The following is a 23548-nucleotide window of genomic DNA, read 5'->3' on the forward strand; positions in this document are numbered from 1 at the left end:
TGATACATGTATTTTCTCTAAAACTCTCTTCTCTAACTGTACTTAAAATAACTTAACTGTAAATACTCAGATAGGCCTGGGTGATATGGACAAAATCAAATATCACAATATTTTTTGACCAAATACCTCAATAACAATATTTATCAATACTGCAGAATTATTGTAGGGATAACTATTGGTGCTTTCACAACATATTAACACAATGAGAGTTTTGTTAAAACATCAGTAATGTGGATAAAATGACTGAGCTGATAAAGGCAAATGACAGAACAGTCTGGTGAGTTAAAACATTACCTCATTTTACTGTAAAGCAGCCTTTAAAGAACAGGAAAAGACAGCATATCACAATGATGATATCAATATACTGCCCAGCCCAAGTGCAATTTTAAAGACTAGAATGAATGAATTTCAGGTCACTGCTATTTATGGTGATCATCTTTTGAAAAAATACTCCTCAGGTCTCAGACTTTCACGAGGAGTACTGAAGTCAGCTATTTGAAACAAGAATAAAACAACATATACTAAATCCCAGTTGGAGCTACAGTACCTGTAATACATTCATTTGACCAAAAATATATAAAAAATCAGGTAATATTTTAATATAATATCATAAAATGTACTGCCTGAATAATCTACAGTTATTCAACAATCAGCCTTGTGAATGGCTACACTTAAGTGTCTTTGCTTGTACTGCAAAGCTTTTGTTTAACATCAGTCTATCTCAATCTCGTACATGTTGTATGCCCATTGTGGTTGCATGTCAGAAATACAATGGGATATCATGGGCATATTGGCTGTTTAAGAGGCTTCACTCATGAGCAGTATTTTGTCTGTTGATGTTAACATGTTCCTGAGGGACCCTGCAGAAATCTACAGCAGAGGTCATTTGGGAGACAGAGAACAGTGAAGAAAAGAAGTGGAGAAAGAAATGTGTGGGTGAGCAGATAAACAGACTTTCACTGGGACTCTGAGGAGATTAGTCAACATTATCATCATCACATTTCAGAACTTCAAACAGAGACCATGCATCAAAGTATCAGTGTAGGAAAATTCTGACTGGGCTGTCTATGTTTGTGTTAATACAGGCAGAGAAACATATAAAGCAGAAAATGAACATTTATGTAAAGATTCTGCATATTTAGGGGATGGGCAAATTGTAAGTTCTGGTGATAGATTCCTTTTCATATGTGTCTCATTATTAGTGCTGTGATGATAACCGCATTACCCCAATACTGTGGACGTGACGCCTACTGTGGGGTTGTGCTCAAAACCATTATCATTGCTGACTTTACTATGAAGGGTCAATCTCATGTTATTCACTTCCCTCATGACAGTATTAGGGCTGCAAATAACTATTATTTTCTTAGTCAGTTTCTTCTTGATTAATCAGTTAATAGTTGTTTGCTCTATAAATTGTCAGAAAATTATTAAAAATATCAGTGTTTCCCAAAGTAAGATGTCTTACACATCTTGTTTTGCTCACAACCCCAAAGATATTTAGTTTACTGTCATAAAGGGATAAAGAAACCAAAATCAAAACCTAATCATTATACTGAATTATTAAATTATTCTATACAGGGCTGTCTGTGAATTTTTGCCTTTCTTCTATATTAGTTGTTTGTATTTTTTAACCTATTGTTAAGGGTTTGAGCATCACGTTCTAAACAAATCTAGGCAGTGAATAATAGGGCAGGTTTTATGGATTTAATATTGACATTAAAATTCTTTATATATGCGTCCTGCAGAGTCATATGTATTGACATATTGGTGAACTGTTCTTTAGCATGAGAAGAAAGTTAACTTTACAACAAAGGTACACAGAATTCCTGTTTTTTTTCTGTGTGAAAACAAAAGAGCAGAGATTTCAGAAAGCCAGAACAAACATTAGAAGAAGAGGTTGACTTACGCTGTGATGGAAATGTTAGCGGCCGACATGGGGCTGACCTCCTTTACCTCCTTGGCCTTCTGGAGTGCGAGCTTCTTATTGATGGCCTCCTCCTGCTCCTCTTCATCCTGGACAGTATGTGTAAGAACATACATGCACACATGCAATACATTCATTCATACATTAACATTATTATGACCTTTATCTGTGGAGGACAGCGGTATCATCACTACAGAATGACCAGTAGATTTAAAGAACCAGAAGAGTTCAGCTGGTATGTGACCACAGGTGAACATTTTTGAACCAGCCAATCAGATTCTCATATGTCCTCACATAAATTCTCATATTTATATAAATGGCTCCATCCACACATGATCTATCACCAAAACTTTATGTGAAACAGACATCACCCATTCTTGAGAATCATGTCCTACCAAAACACCTTGATTGATATCAATACCCCTTTTTTTTAATTTCTAAACTTGTCCTTCAAAATCTACATGTAACCGTAGCCACTGCTAACACAGGTATAAAAATGTTCTATTATAATCGTCTTTCTTTTAAAATTTATTTTCAATGAAACTGTTGCTGTCACAGATTTCTGTCAACTCAAACATGATTTAATCAGGCGTAAAAAGGGTTAGCTATACCCTATGGACCCCTGCCTCACTTCCTGGTTTACAAAAGGCAGGAATACTGCTCAAGCACTGGTAAACTTTGTTTTTAGACAAATTCATTAAATAATATTTCTATCAGATGTGTCTCAATCATAACATGTCACATCTGTAGCCCTTCTTAATCAAAGCTAAATAAGTATGGTTTAATTATGGTTTAAAAATATGTATTTTGATTAGCATTAAGAGAACTCTGAGACACTAAAAGTTGAAATGGCTGCTCACTATGACTGTGCTATGAAATGAAAAAAATGTGACATGTCAACCGTCAGATTTCCTATCTGACAGAGGTGACATTAACATTTAATAAAAAAAATAATCACTAGGAGGTTGGCCTGTTACAAGGTTTAATAGCCAAGAGTTTGATCTTTTAAAATATATTTTCTAGCATAATTGACAAGTAAAAATCAACCCCCCCTTAAAATATAGTTTTGTCATATTTCTAAAAAAAAATGAATGTTATATAAATGGTTCCATCCATCCATTGTCTATAACTGCTTCTCCCAGAGGGGTTGTGGTGGGCTGAAGCCCATCCACCTGGCTGTGAGAGACTTAAATTGATTTGAAACAGACATATATTAGAGACAGACTCTTATTTCTATTTTTACTGGTTTACCTGTTGTTGATCATTTCAGAGTAATGTACACTTCCACCACACTAATTCCATCAGAACAAGAGTGTTATCATAACTCACCACTCTGCTCTCAGTTTCTTCCCCCTGACAGAAACTTTTTCATTCACTAATTATTTCCACTCACTTGGATCACTGTTATTACTGTCAATGAAACTGAACACTTCCCACACAGATGTTTCAAATCAAAAGTCTTCAAGCAGTTCAGTGGGCATGATCCCTCCCTTTCCTGGTAGTCTTTAAGGTGAAAGTGATAACAACTGAGTATAATCAGAGAATGAAAACAGTCTGTCAACTGTTAGAGAAGAGAAACTAAGAGCAGCAGAGTGGTGAGTGTGAAATGACTCTGCTGACGCACTGATACACAGAATAACTGTGAGCTATCACAGTACAGACTACAGTACAGATTTGTTTTCTTACCCAGCCTTTACCAGCCAGCAGCTGTTATTTGTTTCTGCTGGCCAAGGCTATTATTTGAGACCTAATTATTTTAGGAGCCAGAGTCATTTTTGGTTTGTTGATCCTTTCTTCTTTATGAATAAGATTAGCACTGTCTTGTTAGGATTTACAACTGGATAAGACATGTTGACAGTTGATAATAGTTCTTCTTCAGTGGTGAGCTATTAACTGCTGCAAACGAACTTGGCAGTTCTTTATGATGACTTACTGACCAGGAGGCCTCATTACAGCAAAAAATCATAACTGCTGGTCTTAACTCATGTTTCAAAGAAAAGAAACCTTACAGTTACAGAAATCATTTCTAAACTCATGGCTGTGTTCTATCCCATCTCAGACCAAATCTCTTATCTTAATTTACAAAATCCAAACTAGAACTGCAAACTCGATTCTCCAGTTGGCACTTGTCCTGTCATGTATCTGTTTAGAACATACATGTGACTGCATGTATCCTTAACAACAGCTGTCCAACTTCACTTGCTTACTAACTTGCAATAACGGACAAGAAAAAATGTTCTGTTCAATTTTAGCTTGGATAAGTCAGAGGCATTAAAGGTACCGTTCAGGTGAGTTTCCTAGTTTTGGAGATATTAGCCATAGAGATTTATGGCTTCTCTCCAGTACAATGAAGCTAGAAGGCACTCATACTGTGGTGCTCAAAGTGCCAAAATAACACATTTATAACTCAAAACCAGTGTCTCTTGCCAGAAATCATGACCCGGTTGCGCAAGATAATCCACAGACCTGGTTGTGAACAGTTTCGAGTACAAACTACTTTCTGTCTGCAATAGACTCTATTGGAACTAGTTAACAAACACTTCAGTTCAGTCATTATCTACTCACCCTCATGCCAACTGAGGGTTTGGGTTAATTTTGTAAGTCCACAAAACACTGCTGGAGTTTCACAGGAAAACAGTGTTGCAGAATCTCCCAAACAATGGAAGTGAACAGTGACCAGTTGCGAAATGCCTCCATACTGCTTGTCTGGCGTAATCCAAGTTCAGGCTAAAAACATGGTATAAATAACATTTTTTTAGTCAACCTGGCATGCTGGGGCTTTACAAGACTTGGATTACACCAGACGAGCAGTATGGAGGCATTTTATGTTTTTATTCTGTTGTTTTTATGTTTGAAAACTGGTCACCATTCACTGTGCCATTTAGTCTCATTATATTGGAGGGAAGGCAGACATCTCTACAGCTGATATCTCCAAAACTCTGCAACTCACACCAAAATGATCTAGATGGATAAAAAACACCACAGACCAGGGGAAAATATGTATTTTTGACTTTGGAGTGAACCTCCCCTTAAAATGTTAGAAGGTTTATTTAAAAATAGTAAATACAAGCATTTAAAATCATGTATTATTTCTGTAAATTAAATATACTGTTACTCTAAAAATATATTTTTTGATTTTGAGGTAAACTGCCCCTTTAATATTGTTGATGTAAGAGAGGAAATGCAACCTTTTTGGAAAGTTCACTTTCCAATTATTGGCCAAGGGTAAACAACTGAACACTTCTAACTTCTGTAATTAAATCCATCTTCACTGACACTGACCTAACAACAGTGGTGCTGCCATTTTTGGCAGTTATTATAAATTTAGGACAGGGTCTATGCCAACCTAACTCAGGATTCCTAACTGAGGAAATTCTTCTGTTATGACAGTTTTGTAAAAGCTAAATTCCTATCCATCTTTTCATAAATGCGGTTAAGAAACATTATTCTGTAATACCAAAAATTCTAAATGTCATCCTAAGATGAGATAGGAGATTTTCTATAATGAGGTCTCTGGAGTTACATCAGTCATGCTCCTCCACAGCAGACAGTGTTATGAAACCAGTAAACCAAGGTACCCTCATATTCTCTGAATAGTCACTGTCTTGTAAAAGAGGGGATAAAGGGCAATTTGCATTTAATTTACTTTTATTGATGGCACTGCTTCTCTCTCCTACTGTAAACTGCCATAAAGCCGGCATATCTCAGGCTGTAAAGAAATACTGTACCTTAGTAAGCTCCTGGGCATTTGCGAGGTTATCGACAGCGATGGCCAAGAACACGTTGAGGAGCGTGTCTGGTTATTTGTGGTCTCAGGAAAAAGATCAAATGATTGATGAACACAGAATCAATATTTACAGTCGCAGCTGTTCTTCAAATCAGTGATAAATTCTTTCAGAGTGCTGTACGGCTGCCTGACAGCCACAAAGGTAAATCGAATTGAATCAATCGGGCAGGATACAGTTTCCAAATAGAGTGAGAACGATGAAATAAATGGAGGAGAACATTCCACCGTGAACGCCCCCCTGTGATTTGATCCCGTGGTACATGACCGCGTTCCAGTCCTCCCCAGTTAGGATCTGCGGGAGAAGACACAGGAAGGTTTCTGGGTCCAGTTCAGCAGTATGAATGGAGAGGAAGCAGCATGATGGAGATGACCTTTACCTGGAAGACGGTGAGAATCGCTGCCGGGAATGTGTCAAAGTTAGTTGTCGGTGTTTCGTCTTCGAAATTAAACCTGCAGGGACAAAACAAACAGAATGTGATGGAGCTCCGTCACAGTCAGTCCTCCACCTACTGGAGGACGGAGCAGCTCATTGTCTCCATTAGGCCGCTGCACATTATTCCAGCACAATATATGCCTATTACATTTGAGTCGTCTGAGTGCCTGCTCTGTGCGACCTTATGGCTGATCTCTGAGTGTTTATTCTTCTCAAATGGATGAGTTGTGCTAATGCTGACATTTTGTATCTCTGTCTGTCTGCTGGGACCTAATTACATCTCCCCCCCAATCTGAGGGATGCAGACAGAGGAGGTCGGAATGCCAGCAGAATTTGTCTTGTGCCTTCTCAGAAACCATGAGAGCCTTTTTTTTAGTCTGGATCTCATTAAAAGACAACAACAGAAAGTAGAAAGGGAAACCTGGATTTATTTTAGAAGCCTGTGAAATGTGTTTTTAGTTTCTTCTAACTCTGTTGGGAGTTTTTTCCCTGTTATATTTTAACACATGACTACTGAATTACAGTACGCATATGTCCCATTATCTCAGTGCAAAGGGCTAAAGATAGCATCTGAATCATGTCATCCATTTATTATAAAATTAATGAGAAAATACTTGCTCTTACTTATTCCTTTGTTTTTAGTCAATTTCCAGATCATTTATAGACACTTTTCACAATATGTTTAAGTCTACACATAATTGAAATAATGGTCTGACAGTTTTCATTTTTAAAAAATCTTTTATGCAGTTTTTTTCACCTACATGTCACAGTTTAAGTGAGCACAACTACTGTTAAGGGAAAAAGATTACTAGGAAAGATTTTAATAATAATAATAATAATAACAGAAGGAGCTAATTAGATAAAAAAATAATAGTTTTATGTAAATAAAATAAAAAATGCAACTACAAAAATAAAAAGCAACAATGGAGAAAAGTCAAGCCTATTAGGAGTTTATTAATGGGAAAGCAGGGATGTTTGAGGGGGCAGTGGGACTCTACTTGCCCAGCTGACTTATAGCTGAGTCATTCTTAGGCATGTTTATATGACACATATTCTTCACATAACACTATTCTTTAAATATTTATGAGCGCAGTGTATTCAGGCGTATAATAAATGGATTATCAGACAAGGATAAGTGGTCACATGAAGCTGGTTATCAGCTGAGTGAGTCAAACCAGGGTTCCTCAATCTACACATGAGCACTTCCACATAAATGGGGCGGGATGTGAAGCATCTGATCAATCCCAACATGAACAAGTCAACCAGCAGCAGACTGGTATATTTTATAAGCGAGAAGCAAAATATAATGTCAGACAAATAATGAAGAAGTAGGTTATCAGAAACATTATAACCATCATAACCCAGACTGAAAGTAACACAGCTGCACCTGACAGATGCAAGAAGAACAGCTGGCAGAAAAAAAAAAGATCACCAACTGTATGAATAATAATAATGATAACATGTATTATATAGAGCGCTTTTCAGGATACTCACTCACACTAAAAATATATAACACACAGGATTAATCACAAATTAAAACAGTTCAAGGCCTAAATTAATAGTCCTCAGAGCTGAAGAAATGCTCCTTCATTAGAGCATGAGTACATGTGATTATAATCACTCTTATTCATTAATTAAATTAATGTGTTGCTTAGATGTATTCTTCTGATGTGTGAGATCGTTTTAACTTAAATCTTTCAGCTGCACTTGGAACTGTCAAGCTGATTTGGGAGAAAAATATATACTCTAATACAAGTGATAATTTGTAATGTGATCTGCAGACACATGATCAAAAACATGAAATGGTATATTTCCCTCTATTCTTTATATGAATACATGCATTTAGGATAATGCATCAGTCAGTCAGATGGCAGTATAAAATGGACTTGTACAAGGCTTTAATGCTTCAATCAGTCTCTGCTGTAGGATGAAATCAGTTAATCAAAGCACAGCAAAATAACACTTTTCCCTCCTCCCTCTCATGATCTGTGCATCAAGCTCCACGGGATGTTGGTGATGCCCAGCACCATTGAATATATTTTCCAAGAGAACTAATCAGTCAGCAGGCGGTACTTTTATCTGAGTTGATCTCTTATCTCGAACATAAACTGCTCTCGAGCAGGTTAGCAGTTCGGCATAAGCTACCACAGCAATGTACCCCAGTTAGAGGTGAACCACCATCGTAGGACTGAAAACCCTGAGTTAATCGTGGAAGTTACCTCGCTAATGACAAATTCTGCCTCGTAGTGCGGGCCCAAAATAACTGTTTTTGCCAAATGAGTCTGGCTGCTTTGGAGAGAACAAGATTTGGCTTAAACTGATACTGACATTATTAGGTGAGGTGGCCTGAAAACGTGTTGCTGCTGACGCTGTTCACAGCAGTATATTGCTTAGATTCCTGCACCAGAACTCCTGCTGCTTCTCCAAAGTAGTGGCTTGTTGACTGTTATCTGGTAATACATGACAATACAACCACAACCACTTTAAAAAACTTTAAAAATCACTGAAACTCCCTCAAGAAACCCCGGTGCTCACTGTACCCCACCTCGGGAGCCACCGATCTTGTCAGTATTTGTGTTTTATTTCCTCACAACAGGCAGCAGTAGCAGATACAAATGACTCACTGGCCACCAAACAGCTGCATGCCCAACAGAGCGAAGACCACGATGAAGAGGAAGAGGAGGAACAGCAGGCTGATGATTGATTTCATGGAGTTGAGCAGGGATACCACCAGATTCCTCAACGAGTTCCAGTACCTACACACACACACACACACACACACACACACACACACACACACACACACACACACACACACACACACACACACACGAATGTATGAGATTCATTATGATCAAGATCAAGCACAAAGACTTTCTAATGTCTTTGTTTAAGTAAAAGTAAAGATACCATGGTCTAAAAATACTCCATTGCAAGATAAATTCCTGAATTCATTTTATTCAAAGGGATAGTTCACCCAAAAATCAAAAACACATATTTTGTGTTATTTATCCATCTATCCTGTTTTGGTGTGAGTTGCTGAGTTTTGGAGATATCAGCCATAGAGATGTCTACCTTTTCTGCAATATAATGGAACAAGATGGCACTACTTCTGTACCAAAACAATACATTTGAAAAACTCAACAGCAATGCCTTTTTCCACAATTGCTCAAAATACACCTTGTTGTGAGCAGTTTAATGTACAAACTACTTTCTTTCAGCAGTAAAATCTACTACTAGACTCTACTGGAACTACTTAGTTTCTGATAGAAAGAAAGTAGTTCCTACATGAGACTGCTCACAACAAGGTCTGTGAATTATCTTGAGTAACTGGGTGATGATTTTTGGAAAGAGACAATAATTTAGAATTTCTAAAATGTATGTTTTTGGTGCTTTGAGCACCACCAGTTCCTTTATATTGGAGAGACGGCAGACATCTCTAAAATCTATGAATGAAAAGCACTACAGAGAAGGGGAAAATAAGTATTTTTGCTTTTGGGGTGAACTGTCCCTTTAAGTACTAAAGTAGTATTTAGTATTTTCTTCTGGAATATATAGTAGTAGCATAAAGTTGCATATGATACGATACGATACAATACGATATACTTTATTGTCCACGAAGGGTAGTCTTGGACAGATGCTGTACACATCTTTATCGTAATAGTAAGACAAAACAAATATTGTAGCAAATCACAGTATGTGTATTTTGTCTATATGCTGATCATTTTGTTTTCATTTGGTTTCAGTAGACTAATTGAGTAAATGTTCTTTCCACCACTGCTGATGACTCACTTGGTGACTTTGAAGATCCTGAGCAGTCTCAGAGCTCGCAGGACGCTGATCCCAAATGAGGCTCCAGGTTTGATGGCAGCCCAGATCACTTCAAAAATGCTGCCAATAATCACCTGTGAACACAGTCTGATTATGTAGCAGGCCTCCACAGCTTTTATTTCCAAATACTCATTAAACAATCAGTTCATCAGTAAAGTAATCGTTTTGCTATCCTGGCGATAATCAAACACACATTTTCCCTGAGACGTCAGTCCTGAATCATTTGAATTAGCCCACACATGCTCACACCCGGTGTGGATTGATTGAACTCCCAGCTGAACAGGACGACTCACCCCAAAGTCAAAGCAGTTGAATGAGGAGTGGAAGTAGTTCTGGGGTCCGAGCCCGTACATTTTCATGGACATCTCTGCCAGAAAGAGGCCCAGGAATACAAACTCAGCCAGGTCTGTCCAGGGACAAGAAGAAAACACACAGATCAATGCCCCGGGTTAAAAAGGCCTCCCTGCTGATTTCCACAATTCAATAGAGCTGGGCTACTGCTGCCTGTTCAGCTGTGCCCACAGCAAATAAGACACAGAAAGAGTCTATTGTTTGAGGAAATAACTGCTGTATATTCCCCTGATGGAGTGTGCAAGCTGTATGTTTGCTCACATGTGTGTTTGTGAAATGTACAATAGTGCTTGTGGGATGGATGTTTGCACATGTGTTTCTGCAGTTTGTCCCCGTTCTCATCTTGATTTAAAGCAGGATACCACAGGGTTTTTATCTGTCTGAGCTGAGTAGAAAAGGATCCAGTTCTTTGGAACCTCAAAGCTCCTGTGGACTTATGCTTACTGAGATTTAATACCAACCTGGGGGTCTAGTCTTTTACCTTTTTGTGGTGCCAGGAACTGGATTTACTTGCCTCTGCACACAACATTTAAAGTAACTAGCAATTTTTTAAAAATGCATTTATTTATCAATTTGTTTATTTTTTATTGTTTTGCTCTGAGTGATTTTAATGATGATGATTTATGTATGAATTGGTTTGTAGGTAGTATGATGTCACCTGGGCATCTGGATTCCTGCATCTTTACTATATTTACATCTGGGACCACAACAGAAATCAATCTTCAACTTTAATTTGTTATTCATGACATTTTTTATGTGTTTGGACAAAAAGACACACAGAACCTTAATTTTTTAAAATAGGTTGTAAAGAAGAAAAAATGCAAACATGCATCAGGTTCTGAACCAGGGGTTCTCAAACTGCAGCCTGCGGTCCAATGGCAGCCCTCAGAGACACATTGTGTGGCCCCTGAATGTGACATGAAATACATGCATCATCATCATCAATACTTTCACTTTCAGTAGCCGACATTCAATACACCACCTGACTAATACACTACTCTCCTAACAAGTGTCTGTCAGTTTAGGAATGACAACTTCTAGAAAACTGGTTGTTTGGCAACTAGTGGCACCTTGTGAGTGTCACAGGAATTACATTCTGTCACTTATGCTAGTACTGTTAGCTAAAGTTAGCGATTTGGTGGACAACTCGGGTGTCTATTGCGGAAGTGAGATGGAAAGGCCACAGGGAAAAAATGCTGTATGGCTGAGGAAAAAAAGAGGTTTCACGAAAAATGGATCAACTCTTACTTCGTTGGATCTCGGGGGACAGATAAAGTGATCTGCCTTGTCTGCAAACAGGTATGAAATTTAATGTTAAATGCCACTGAGACCAATCACCAATCCTTCAAAGGTTTTTCAGCGCTGGTTCCCTAAACTGGCAAAACTTTGACAAACCCTGATCTAAAGAGATGATCAGAGGTTCCACTTTACAACTACACTTAAACAATCTTATAAATCTCTGATTAAAACACAATTCTTTGTTCATATACTATTATTCGGTCATCAGTAACTGGATATCATGATAATCTTACAAATTTCCCATTTCTTGTTAGTAATTTAAATTAGGCATTATAACGGTCAAAACTAATTAGGCAATTAGCGATTAAAGTTGTCCGGAATTTATTGCAGTGCTCTTAAAATACCAGTTATTATTATCATAGTCAAAGTTTGTGAAGGAGGCAGGAGGTGCAGTATTTGAGTGGCCAACTTTGAAGCAAGACTATGTAACTTCTGCTGAACAGGGGCCACTGTGGTCACATGTGCAAATTCCAGGATAATGATGAACACTGAAAGGTTATTGTATGCAACAGTAGCACCAGTAGAGAGAAGTCAAACTCAAACAAGGCTGTGTGGTAAATCCTCGTTCCTAGTTTTTTTTTAATTAAACAAGAGTGTGTTTCATTTATCATGAGTTCAACTTTTAAAATCTTGATGAAGTTAAAGCATTTCAGGGCTTGAGGCCACTGAGTGAAACTAAATTCATTTTTTGGGAATATTTCATTAAATGTATAAACAGTCAAATAAAATAATATTGGTGCAATAAGTAGCAATACAATATAGGCATTTTGGTTTACATGACAACTGCTGGTACTCACATAGTGCATAGGTGAGCCAGTCAGGCTGGTCATAGTGTACTATGGCCACACACAACGTGTTGAGGCCAACCAGACACAGCACAGTCCAGTAGAAGCTCTGGGACTTGACCAGACGGCGGATGGTGAAGCGAATCCTCTTCTCTTTCCTCCTGAAGTAGGACGAGCTCTCGTTCTTGCTCTTCACGCTGGCCCGGGCGAACGGTGACCCTGGGGGGGCAGTTGGAACAAAACATACGGAACGGCAATAAAGTTACTGAGTCTAAAACAGTGGTTGTCTTCAAGACTGTGTTTGAGCGGAGTACTTTTGAACTGTTTGGAGCCTTGTTTTACACCAAGACACGATGAAATGATTTCACGGCAGAGCGATGTACTTGTCAGCTCGAAGCTGGCACTTTCTAGTACAATCCAGCTACAGGCACAGTAAGAAAGACAGGAAGAACCACAAGGACAAATAGACTAAATGTGATCTAATTAACTTGTACGTTCTCAGCAGAAGCTTTTTCATATTCTGACGAGCTTTGACTGTGATGTAACCGAAGTGAAGACCTCAGCTCTTTGACATCACAGTGCCGTGGTCTTCACCACTCCCCTCCCTACCCCCATTTAGCCTGTACTATATTAAACCTTCTGTAACTTAAATTAAGCTCAAATGTCAAGTGGGACTGGACGCAAAAGGGAAGGAGAAAAATTGTTCTATTAGAATTTCATTACTAGCACAGGAAGACTAGTGGGCTCATCATTTCCTGATCTATTTTAATCCAGACATCTGACTCATACTGTACCACCTGAAGACCCACACTATGTTTCATTCATTCTATCCATCTCTTCATCCTTCCATCCATCTATCTATTAGGGCCAAGACGATACACTTATCTCCTGATTCCACGCTATCACAATACTTGGGTGCTGATTCAATATGTGTTGCGATTCTTAAGTACTGTGATTCAATCCTACAATTTATTGTGATTTTTGTTCAACTTTTTTAAACACTAGACCATGGGAAAAGTTAAATCATACACTTCTAGAGACTGTATATAATGAGTCATATTTCCAAACACAATGCACATCACGTCACTCTGTCTGTCTGAGTTTTTTTCAGCAGAATCGTTGCTATTCTGCTTAGAAAAGGAGGAAATGAAACACTTTCTGAAGTAAAGTAGCTGCTCCTGCTCATCAAGTTAGTGTCATAATAAAGTAACAAATAAAATAAGATGTTAGGCCAAAAAAATCTATCTATCTATCTATCTATCTATCTATCTATCTATCTATCTATCTATCTATCTAGCTATCTATCTATCTATCTATCTATCTATCTATCTATCTATCTATCTATCTATCTATCTATCTCAGCATGCAGGTACAGCTGTCGTATTGAGGGGCAGAAGCCATGCAAGTCATTCATAAATAATAACAGACTTTAGAAATCAGTTACACAGGGTCAGAACCAGACAGATACCATCAGTGTTGGGTAGTTAACAGTTACATGTAACAGCATTATATAATTACATTACAAAAAATGCAACTGTTACAGTTACTGAGAAAAAAATGTGACTGAATTACAGTTAGTTTTCAAAATGTTGGTGATTACAAATGGTCTGAATATAGGCCATATATATTTTTTCCAATATGAGGCTTATATATAGAATCTAACATTCATTCTGTTGCATTGCATTCTTCTGGCATATTTCCAGAGAGTGAGGGTCAGCAAAGCTGTTGGGACAAACCTGCGTGCAACATCACAGAGGATAGGATGGCTTACAAGGAGCTGTCTGTACGTCTAGACAGGCTTCAATCATTGGGCATTTATTCAAGAATGCCTTTCAGTGCAGGAAATTCAACATTAGAGAAGGGCTCTAACATTATGTCCAAAAAATTCTTGTTTGCCAGTGTTGGAAATGCTGTCAACATCCTCAAACCTGAGGAAACATCTACATATTTCCATCCACAATCAGTCACAGAATATAATCCTGCCCCATCATGTTATTTCTGTGTACTATTTGTCAAACCAGATTGTTTTGGTGTGAGTTTTGGAGATACCTGCTGTAGTCTGCCTTCTTTCCAGTATAATGGACTTAGAAGACTTAACATCAGTGTCTCTTTCCAGACATCGGTTACTCAAGATAATTCATATTGTCGGAACTACTTTCTTGCTGCTGTACAATCTACCAGACCTTCTCCTAGAAAGAAAGTAGTTCCTACATGAAACTGCTCACAACAAGGTCTGTGGATTATCTTGAGTCATGAATTCTGGAAAAGAGACACTGGTTGAAAGAAGGCAGCTATCTCTATGGTTGATATGTCCAAAACTCTCACACCAAAACTATCTAATAGGATAAACAGCACTACAGGCCAGAGGAAAAATATGTATTTTTGATTTTGTGGTGGACTGTTCCTTTAATGTTTTAGGACTCTTCAGCTTTATTGTCCAAACATTTGTTAGAAGAGTAATCAAAAAGTAACCTTGTTGTTTGTAACCTATTATATTTCAAAAATAACCTTCCCACTACTGGATGCAATAGATGGTGAAGGGTTTACATGTATGTGATGCCTAAGAATGGTATTCTTAATCTGCTCAGCTTTGGTGATGTCTGGCTTGAGTGACCTGCTAAATACTCATACAACAAGTTGAAAATATAATGCACAGCTACTGATGTGTCCACACCTCTCATCCACATTGCAAGTACACAGTTCAGCATAATCATACATGAATAAGGATCAGTGATGATGTAGGCTGAGTCTGTTCAGTTCAGTCAGCCTACACTTCCCAAGTATGACACATTAACAAATACAAACAAATAATATGAAGAAATTGGGACTGCTACCATTGTTGAATGTCTGGATGATATTCAAGGATGAATGACTAACAACTTTCTAATTAAATAAACAAATTAAATAAACACAATCAACAGATCATACTGTTCCAACCCCTATGCTTCTTCAGCATCCTTTTATTTTACGCACAAAACACTGGAATAATATCTGAAATTTAATAAAGTCAAATCAGTTGTCAAATGTAGCTTCTTCTATGTCAGAATTATATACAAGATTGGGACTCTCTGATCGCCAAACACAGAAAAAGTTATGCATGCCAAGATTTGGCTACTGCAACTCCATGTATTTTGGTATGAAGCGGGGCTCTATTCCATGCCGCAGCCAGGCTCCTTATACAGATGTAAAAAAAAAAAAGGAACACATTACGTCTGTGCTAGCATCTCTGCATTGGTTCCCCATTCGGTATCGGGTAAGATTATAAGATTCTTCTGTTAGTGTTTAAAGCCCTGCATGGTCTCGGCCCAAGCTACTTTACAGAACTTTTTATCCCCATAAAATACAACTAGGCCCTTAAGATCTACAGATCAAGGGCTGTTAACCATCCCACGATCTCATCGAAAACTTTTAGGAGACAGTGCCTTCTCAGCAGCTGCACCAAGACTCTGGAATAATCTCCTTGAAAATATAAGAACAGCAGAATCTCTTCACTCCTTTAAAAATGTCTTTAAACTTACTTTTACTCCCTTGCCTTCCTCAGCAGTGACTGTTGACATGATTTGCATCCTACATTTACATGCATGAATGTGTGCATGTCTATGTGTGCACTTTATTTATGCAGGTATTTCAATACTTATTTCCTGAGACAATCTTTTTATGTTTGTTTAAAGCACTTTATAAATAAACCTGACCTTAACAAATGCCATTCCCCCCAAAATATTTACACTGTAGGGTTAACTTTTGAAATATTAAAGTCACCACTTGCAAAGTTAAGTCATGAGTTTGGCTCTTTATGTAGTATTGTATTTCTGCCCCAAGCCGATATGCATAAATCTCAGTAAATGTTCTTTTTAAGGGAATATGATGATTTTTTTAAATTATGTTTTGGCATTTTGCCTTTATTTGAAAGTCAGTGTAGAGAGAGACAGGAAACGTGGGGAGAGAATTTGTTTTTACACAGAGTTTGTCTGGCATCTTTACAGCAAACTCATGTGAAACTCAGCAGGCAGTATTAATGGATCTATGTGCTTGCAGGATTAATTAAATATTTTCTACCCAACAGGATGATAGCTGTTGGATCTGAAGTGCCAGACGCAGCACAACAGAAAAACAGAACAATGTTCAAATAAAACAAGAAGGAAGAAATAATTTTCCAGTTGCCTCTTTCAGCCAAGCAGCTAAACCTGGGAACAAAAATGAACAAATATTCTCTTTCTAGTATGAAAGTGAAGGATGGAGATGATCGAAAACTCTAAATTAGAATATATTTTTATTGTTGGCTATATAGGTCTTGATGCTAGGCTATTTTACTTGACAAAATGCTCTTAAGAATCCATCTTAAGCCAGTTAAGATCTGTCACAACAGAGCAATGCATCGACTCAGCTGCTTGCAGAGTGAACATGCGGTTTGTGTGTCGTCTTCAACATACAGTACCAATGCAGTTTGTAAACTGAACAGTTTGCAGACTTGTAAAATGCAGATATTGTGTCTCAGATATCGTCCTCACCAACAGATGAGATGTCAGTGAAGTGGTCCTCGCCTTCCTCTGCGTTGATGAGGTCATTCTTACTCTTCTTGGTCCTTTTCAGCACTGCAAATACAACACAGAGAATAATACATCACACAAGTCATAAAATTTTTAATAAGTTTTTCCCAGTCTGGTTTGTGCAACCTTTATTCATAAAGTCAGCTTTTTTTTTATCATTTCTGCAGTTTATCACACAATTTTCTTATGTTTCTTTTGTTGCTATATCTGTCCAGTTGACCTTTTTCATTATGTATCATGCATTATTCAGTTATTCATGTCAAACTAATCCCTCCTTGTTGGATTAAATTGCACCAGTTCGCAAAACAAAATGTTTTACAAAGGTGAAATAAGTGTAAAAAAAAAAAAATATATATATATATATATATATATTATTATTATAATAAAAACTATTATTATCTTCTGATATAGTCAGTGGTAGAAGAAGTATTCAGAGGTTTTATTTAAATAAAAGTGCTACATTTTCTACATTAAAAATGTTACTTCAGTACATGTATATTAGCATAGTAGGCTTGGGTGGTATCTATTTTATCATACCTTCATACCTTCCTGATATTTCACCAGAGTGTGCAGCATGTGATGGTATTTGTGTGAAAAAACATGATTAAAAGCTGCCGATATGTCATTGTCTAGCTGACAATGTCCTGCTAAATATAAAATTAGCCTTCTTAGACAAGTCTTGCTGGATTTAAGTTCTTCTGCTTAAATTAATATATAAGAAACAAGTGGCCTTATTCAATAGATTTTTGCTAGAGGACCTGATGACACTTGTTGCCGTGGACACCAACACTTCATTTGACTGAATGGAGATGATTTACAGACTATAGACTATAGTTGGAAGAAGTCATTTCAAAATTAGGTTATATGTGGCATATTTTTATGATTCCATACCTAGTAATATTTAATTCATTATTTGGCAGGGGGACCGAGGCTATAGAGCAGAAACAAAAAGCCAATTATTTCTTTTCTTCTTCCAAAAAATTCTTCTGTTCCCAGTTGTGATTAATGAAATTAATTTAATTTTAGATTTTTGTTTTCCATCAATAAAAAATAGCAACTTCTATGCTTTACTTTGATACCACCCAAGTCTAAAGTATGGTCAGTTAAATGTTCTTAAATCATCATAAGTATGCAATGCAGTAAAATGTCCTCTGTGACTAAATTAAAATAAAAGCAGGATTTTATTGTTGTAGCTGGTTGAAGTGGAACTGATCTGACTGCGACTAACGATTATTTTCATGGAGTCATCAGCTGATTATTTTCTTTGAAAATAGTGAGAAAGTTGTGACAATGACCCAAAGCCTAAAGTGACACCTTCACAAAGTTTGTTTTATCCAACCAACAGCCCAAAACTCTAAATTATTACAAATAATTTGTAATAATTAAAAAGAAAAGCAGCAAATCCTCACATTTGTGAAAGTCTTTGCGTATTTGCATGGCTGCTCATTCATTTTTTGAATTTAAGGTATGTTATAATATCTTCACATCTTTTGTATTCAGAGATAATTTGATTTGTAAAGTCAGATGGTCACAGTAAAGTAAAAAGTACAATAATTCCCTCAGATTTTTATCATAGAAATATCAAGTAGCATGCAATGAAAATAGTCAAGTAAAGTACAAGGGCCTCAAATTCATACTTCAGAACAATACTTGAGTAAATGTACTTAGTTATATTCCACTACTGGATATAGTTAAATACAGTATATGGACCATAAACAACCAAGAAGAACCTTATTTAAATTCTCACAGGGATTCTGAATGTAGGGCTGTAGAAATTAGAACCATGGATGGAACTGATGTTCAAGTATTTAGGGCTGAAATGATTAACTGATCAACAGAAAGTGTACTTAATTGTTAAAAAAAAATGACAGCTTCTGAAATGCACATTATTGGTTTTCTTAAATTTCGATGGAATTAAGCTGATTTTGGATTGTTGGTCAACAAAACAAGACATCTGAATATGTCGACTTAGGCTCTGGGAACCTGTTTGTTACTACTGACAATTTTATGGACCAAACAACAAATTGAGAATATAATTATGGGATTGATAGACAATGAAAATTCTAATTAGTTACAACCATATCATTATGGAGCAGCAAAGACACCTCCAAATTATGCCAGGTGTTAACACAAACGCTCCTCCCAGCTGACTGTGTTTCATAACTTCACACAGTTCAGTTCTGCTGTTGAAAGCTGAGTGAGAGTATGGAAACTACAGAGAAGAGAGGAGCTTTAAAATTGCGTGAAGGGCCCTCGTACTCCCACGCTGCCTCTGAACTCCGGTGAGCCTCGCTCTCTGTACTTCATTCTAATCTCATTAGCCTTCCACCCTGGCACCCATAATCACTGTGACTGTTACCCTGGGTGAGGCTGCAGATGAGAGGCAGTATGGCCTCGATAAGAGAAGAGTTGGTGCGTGTGAGCACACACACACACACACACACACACACACACACACACACACACTCACACACACACACACCTCAGAGGGGGATGCTAGTGGAAATGATCTGTATCAGCCACATACTGATTACACAGTCAGGATGGAGGCCAGATGGTGGTAGGTCTAACAATGCTTTTAAACTGATATACATTTGTTTGTTTGTTGTATTATCTAGTAATAGACACATAGTACAGGTATGTGTGAATATGCAGAGGTGGCAAAAGTACACACGTTCTATAATCCAGTAGAAGAACAGACTGCTGGTGAAAGCAGAAGTACTGATTCAACTTCTTTACTGCAGTAAAAGTGAAAAATTACAGATTCTGAAATGTACTCAGAGTATAAACGTAAAAAGTCGTCCTCCGAAGGACATTTCTACTGACTCTGGCTGTCCAAATAACTGAACTTCACCTTGTCTCCATGGTTGAGTCTCCTATGTCCAGTACATCTTTCTCATCCAGTTGTGTCTTGTTGTTGTCTTGTCTTCTTTGCTTCGTTACACCCTTTTCATTTTATTTTTTCTTTTTCACCTGGTTACATCTTTTACGCTATTTTTGTCTTGTTATATCTGTTATGTCATTTTTGTCTTGGTATGTCTTTTGCGTCTATTTGATCTTTTCTTTTTTGTTTCTTGTTAGATCTTTTATGTCTTGTTAGACTAAGTCTTTTATGTCGTTTCTGTCTTATTACACCTATTTCATCTTGTTGCTGTCTTTTTCGCCTGGTTATGTCTTTTATGTTGTTTTTGATGTTACATCTTTTATGTCATTTTTGTCTTGTTATGACCTTTACGTCTTTTTCATCTTGTTACGTCTTTATGGCCTGGTTATGTCTTTTATGTCATTTTTGTCTTGGTATGTCTTTTATGTCTTTTCATCTTGTCATGTCTTTTTTGCCTGGTTACATCTTTTAGGTCCTTTTTGTATGTCTTCTACCTCATTTTTGTATTGCTACATCTATCTTGTCTTGTTATGACTTCTTTTTCTTATTACATCATTTTTGTCTTCTTATGTCTTTCATGATGTTTTCATCTCAGTTTGTCTGACATGCATGAAACTGTCTTTTTTATGGTGCGTGTTATCATTTAGGTTGAAATTGGTCTTGATGTGGTGAAGGTGGCAAAATGATGCAAAATCAAAACAGTAATTCCCCCCAAATGCATTAAAACTGTGACAAGCTTGTTTTGAAAATGTAAGGAGTAGAAAGTATATTTTTTTTATAATGTAGGGAACAAAATAAAAAAAAAAATCAGAAAAATTAATAATCAAGTAAAGCACAGATACCTGAAAAAAAAAATCTACTTAAATACAGTAACAAAGTATTTGTACTTCCCACCTCTGGAATATACTGTATAAGTACACTGTATAATGCAATAATTGTTAAAAGAAACCTGTGATTGAAAGGACTAATGTTAAAGTGAAGAGGGCTGATGGGAGCTGAGTGAGCTTGAGCTTCACAGGGACAGGACTTGATCATAGCAGGTATTCTGATTGGTCATAGCTGGAAAGTCACAGGTGTTACCATGAATGTGAACCATGGCTCTGTACTACTGAAATTAAATAAATATCTTAATCTAGTTTTACTGTTGAATCTAGCAGATCTGATAGACTTTTTTCACTGCAGCCACAGTGATATGAAATAACAAAGTAAAGACAGGTCTTACCAATGATACTAATGAAGGTCCCTTCAGTTTAGAGTAGCAGAGCCATTGAGCTAACAGGTACAACAGCAGCACCCTGACTCTGCCACACAGGAAGGGAACCTAAATTAGTCTCATTGGTAACACCTGTGTGTAGCCGACTAATTTGTGTCAAAATGGCTGCTGTGAAAAAGGCTCTATTTGTTTTACATATGTAGCAATCAAATAAAAACACATAGTGTAGAGTATAATGCTTCTTTTTAACTAAATTTTTTTTCAAACCAGGGTATCAACGCTGTCATAAAATTCCATGTAACTTATCTCAGTATAGAAATTACAAACCAGCAGGCAGAGGCAGGGACACATTGTCCAGATGGCGAGCCAACACGCACAATACCAGCACCCCGCAACTTGGATCAAATGGAGCCTTAGTTAATACGATTGGTAACACCTCTCTATACTATTTCATGTCAAAATGGCTTCCCTGAAAAAGGCTTCCGCATTATTCAAAATGGTTAGCCGCTTTGCCAGCACTGCATTCAAACTGGAAAACTAGAATGAGAGTAAAGTTAAGCCAGATATAAGCACACTGTACAAACTAAAAAGTGATTGCTAGCATAATGCTAGCATAAAAGCAAACAGAGTTAAAGATGCTTGCTACTGAGCTGAGGCAGATAAAACAGACGACAGGCCGGTGCAGAGGGAAAAAGTTAGCTCTCATTCAACAACTGCATCATGTCTCTTTCTTTCTTTGTTTCCTTTCCTCACTTTTCTGCCACCCTGGTACATTTTTTTCAAAGCCAGTCATTCCTCACCTGTCCACCAGACGCTCTTGGTGTCTCCTGTCGCTGATCCTCTCATCATATCAGCCCTCCTGCCTGCCTGCCTCTGCAGCTGTACATCATTACCTAATTATTCTAATTTTGCTCTCATTTGTCAAATTATCTAGTTTCCCCAGTATTCCTACTGGCAGTCGGCACCTGTTCACTTTCATCGTGGTTGCATGCTAACACTTTTCACAACTTTCACAACAATTACTGATGGCTCTGATCCATTTAGGTGGTCCTGTTTCAGCTCTCTGGTACTGTGATATGGTTTACAGTGACACTTACCTGTGCTTTTTCCTGATGTGACAAATCAAATCAAATCAATCAATCAATCAATCAATCAATCAATCAATCAATCAATCAATCAATCAATCAATCAATCAATCAAAGTGCCTGTCATGAACTTTTAAACTCTCTTTAAACTTCAATTTAGTTTTTACTCTAAATCTAGATTCAATTTATTTATGATGCACCAAAACTTTAAAGTCCAGTCTAAAATGTGGTCTAGTATTAACTTTAGCAAACTTTAGTGATTAACTTTTAAAATGGCTGCCTTTTTGAGCTGGATTAAGAAAAACAAATGTTTTTTGAGAAGGAAAAATTTAACATTTGAACAACTGAACAACAAAAGAAGGTGTCAGTCCACTTCCAAGCCGACGGTCTTGTCAGTGAAGTACTGAAGTACAGTCAGTACAGTCAGTCCTTTTGACATTACCGTATTTTTCGGAGTATAAGTTACTCTGGAGTATAAATTGCATCAGTCAAAAAATGCATCATGAAGAAGAAAAAAATATATAAGTCGCACTGGACTATAAGTTGCATTTTTTTGGGAAATTTATTTTAACGATTGTCCGTGCTCTGATAGAGAAGCGGTTGCATTGCATGAAGCGGTAACACCAAGAAGGTCTTCCCACAAAGTCATTCATATTCGTTGCCTTGGCAACTACCAGGGCATGGAGACGTACCTGCACTGTTGACAAACCTCTCCCAGCAGCACATTGTTCAAGCACCCATCTATGAACTTGTTCCTCCAGCTGTGGCCATCTTGCTTTTAGCCCATGATTAGCTTTCTTTGTTTTCTTCATTGCAGTAAGAGTAACCTCCGCTTTTCACCAGTCCCTCACAAGTTTCTCACTCAGTCCAAACTTTCTTTCTGCTGCTCGATTACCGTTTTCGGCTGCATATTTCACTACTTGCTTGTAATCTGCAGAATATGATTTTCTTTTGGGGGGCATTTGTGTTCAGTCTTTCTCAGTTGTCTTTAAGTTAATGTTTAAATTAAGTTTCAGTGGTACAGGAGTAGCAGATACCGGTAGTTGTCACAAGCCTAGAGTGCCCTCTCGCTGCTGTAGGTAATGTTTACTCCTTGGTGAAAATATATATAAGTCGCACCTGAGTATAAGTCGCAGGACCAGCCAAACTATGAAATAAGTGTGACTTATAGTCCTGAAAATACGGTATATTTACAGCTTGTGGTGTGTTTGTGAAGAGCTATTTTGAACATGGACTGAACTACAGGTGTGAAAGCAACCTAGAAGTACCCTGTGGAGGTTTTGACCAATAATAGCACTGTAGAGCTGCACTGTTAAATCAGCAAGGGGACGCACAAATTTACTATGAGCATGGGGAGGACATGTTGGCAACGTTCAGCTGACTGTGGACTACGCAGAGCATTCCATTGG

At 37.5% G+C, this 23548-nt stretch overlaps 1 protein-coding gene across 1 annotated transcript in view; it reads right to left on the reverse strand.

The window, feature by feature from the left end:
- The window catches only part of cacna1ba (calcium channel, voltage-dependent, N type, alpha 1B subunit, a), a 162922-nt gene that overhangs the window by 93421 nt on the left and 45953 nt on the right, over window positions 1-23548 (reverse strand). Inside the window, exons 6-14 of the mRNA XM_084729269.1 lie at window positions 16922-17002; window positions 12423-12641; window positions 10269-10381; window positions 9937-10049; window positions 8769-8900; window positions 6089-6161; window positions 5886-6003; window positions 5653-5720; window positions 1907-2013 (exon numbers count right to left, since the gene is read on the reverse strand). Coding sequence (XP_084585395.1) covers window positions 1907-2013; window positions 5653-5720; window positions 5886-6003; window positions 6089-6161; window positions 8769-8900; window positions 9937-10049; window positions 10269-10381; window positions 12423-12641; window positions 16922-17002 — 1024 coding nt within the window. The remainder of the gene's footprint in view (window positions 1-1906; window positions 2014-5652; window positions 5721-5885; window positions 6004-6088; window positions 6162-8768; window positions 8901-9936; window positions 10050-10268; window positions 10382-12422; window positions 12642-16921; window positions 17003-23548) is intronic.

This window comes from Lutjanus erythropterus, chromosome 10 (genome assembly GCF_056507025.1).
Source record: "Lutjanus erythropterus isolate fLutEry1 chromosome 10, fLutEry1.hap2, whole genome shotgun sequence".
Classification (NCBI taxonomy): Eukaryota; Metazoa; Chordata; class Actinopteri; order Lutjaniformes; family Lutjanidae; genus Lutjanus; species Lutjanus erythropterus.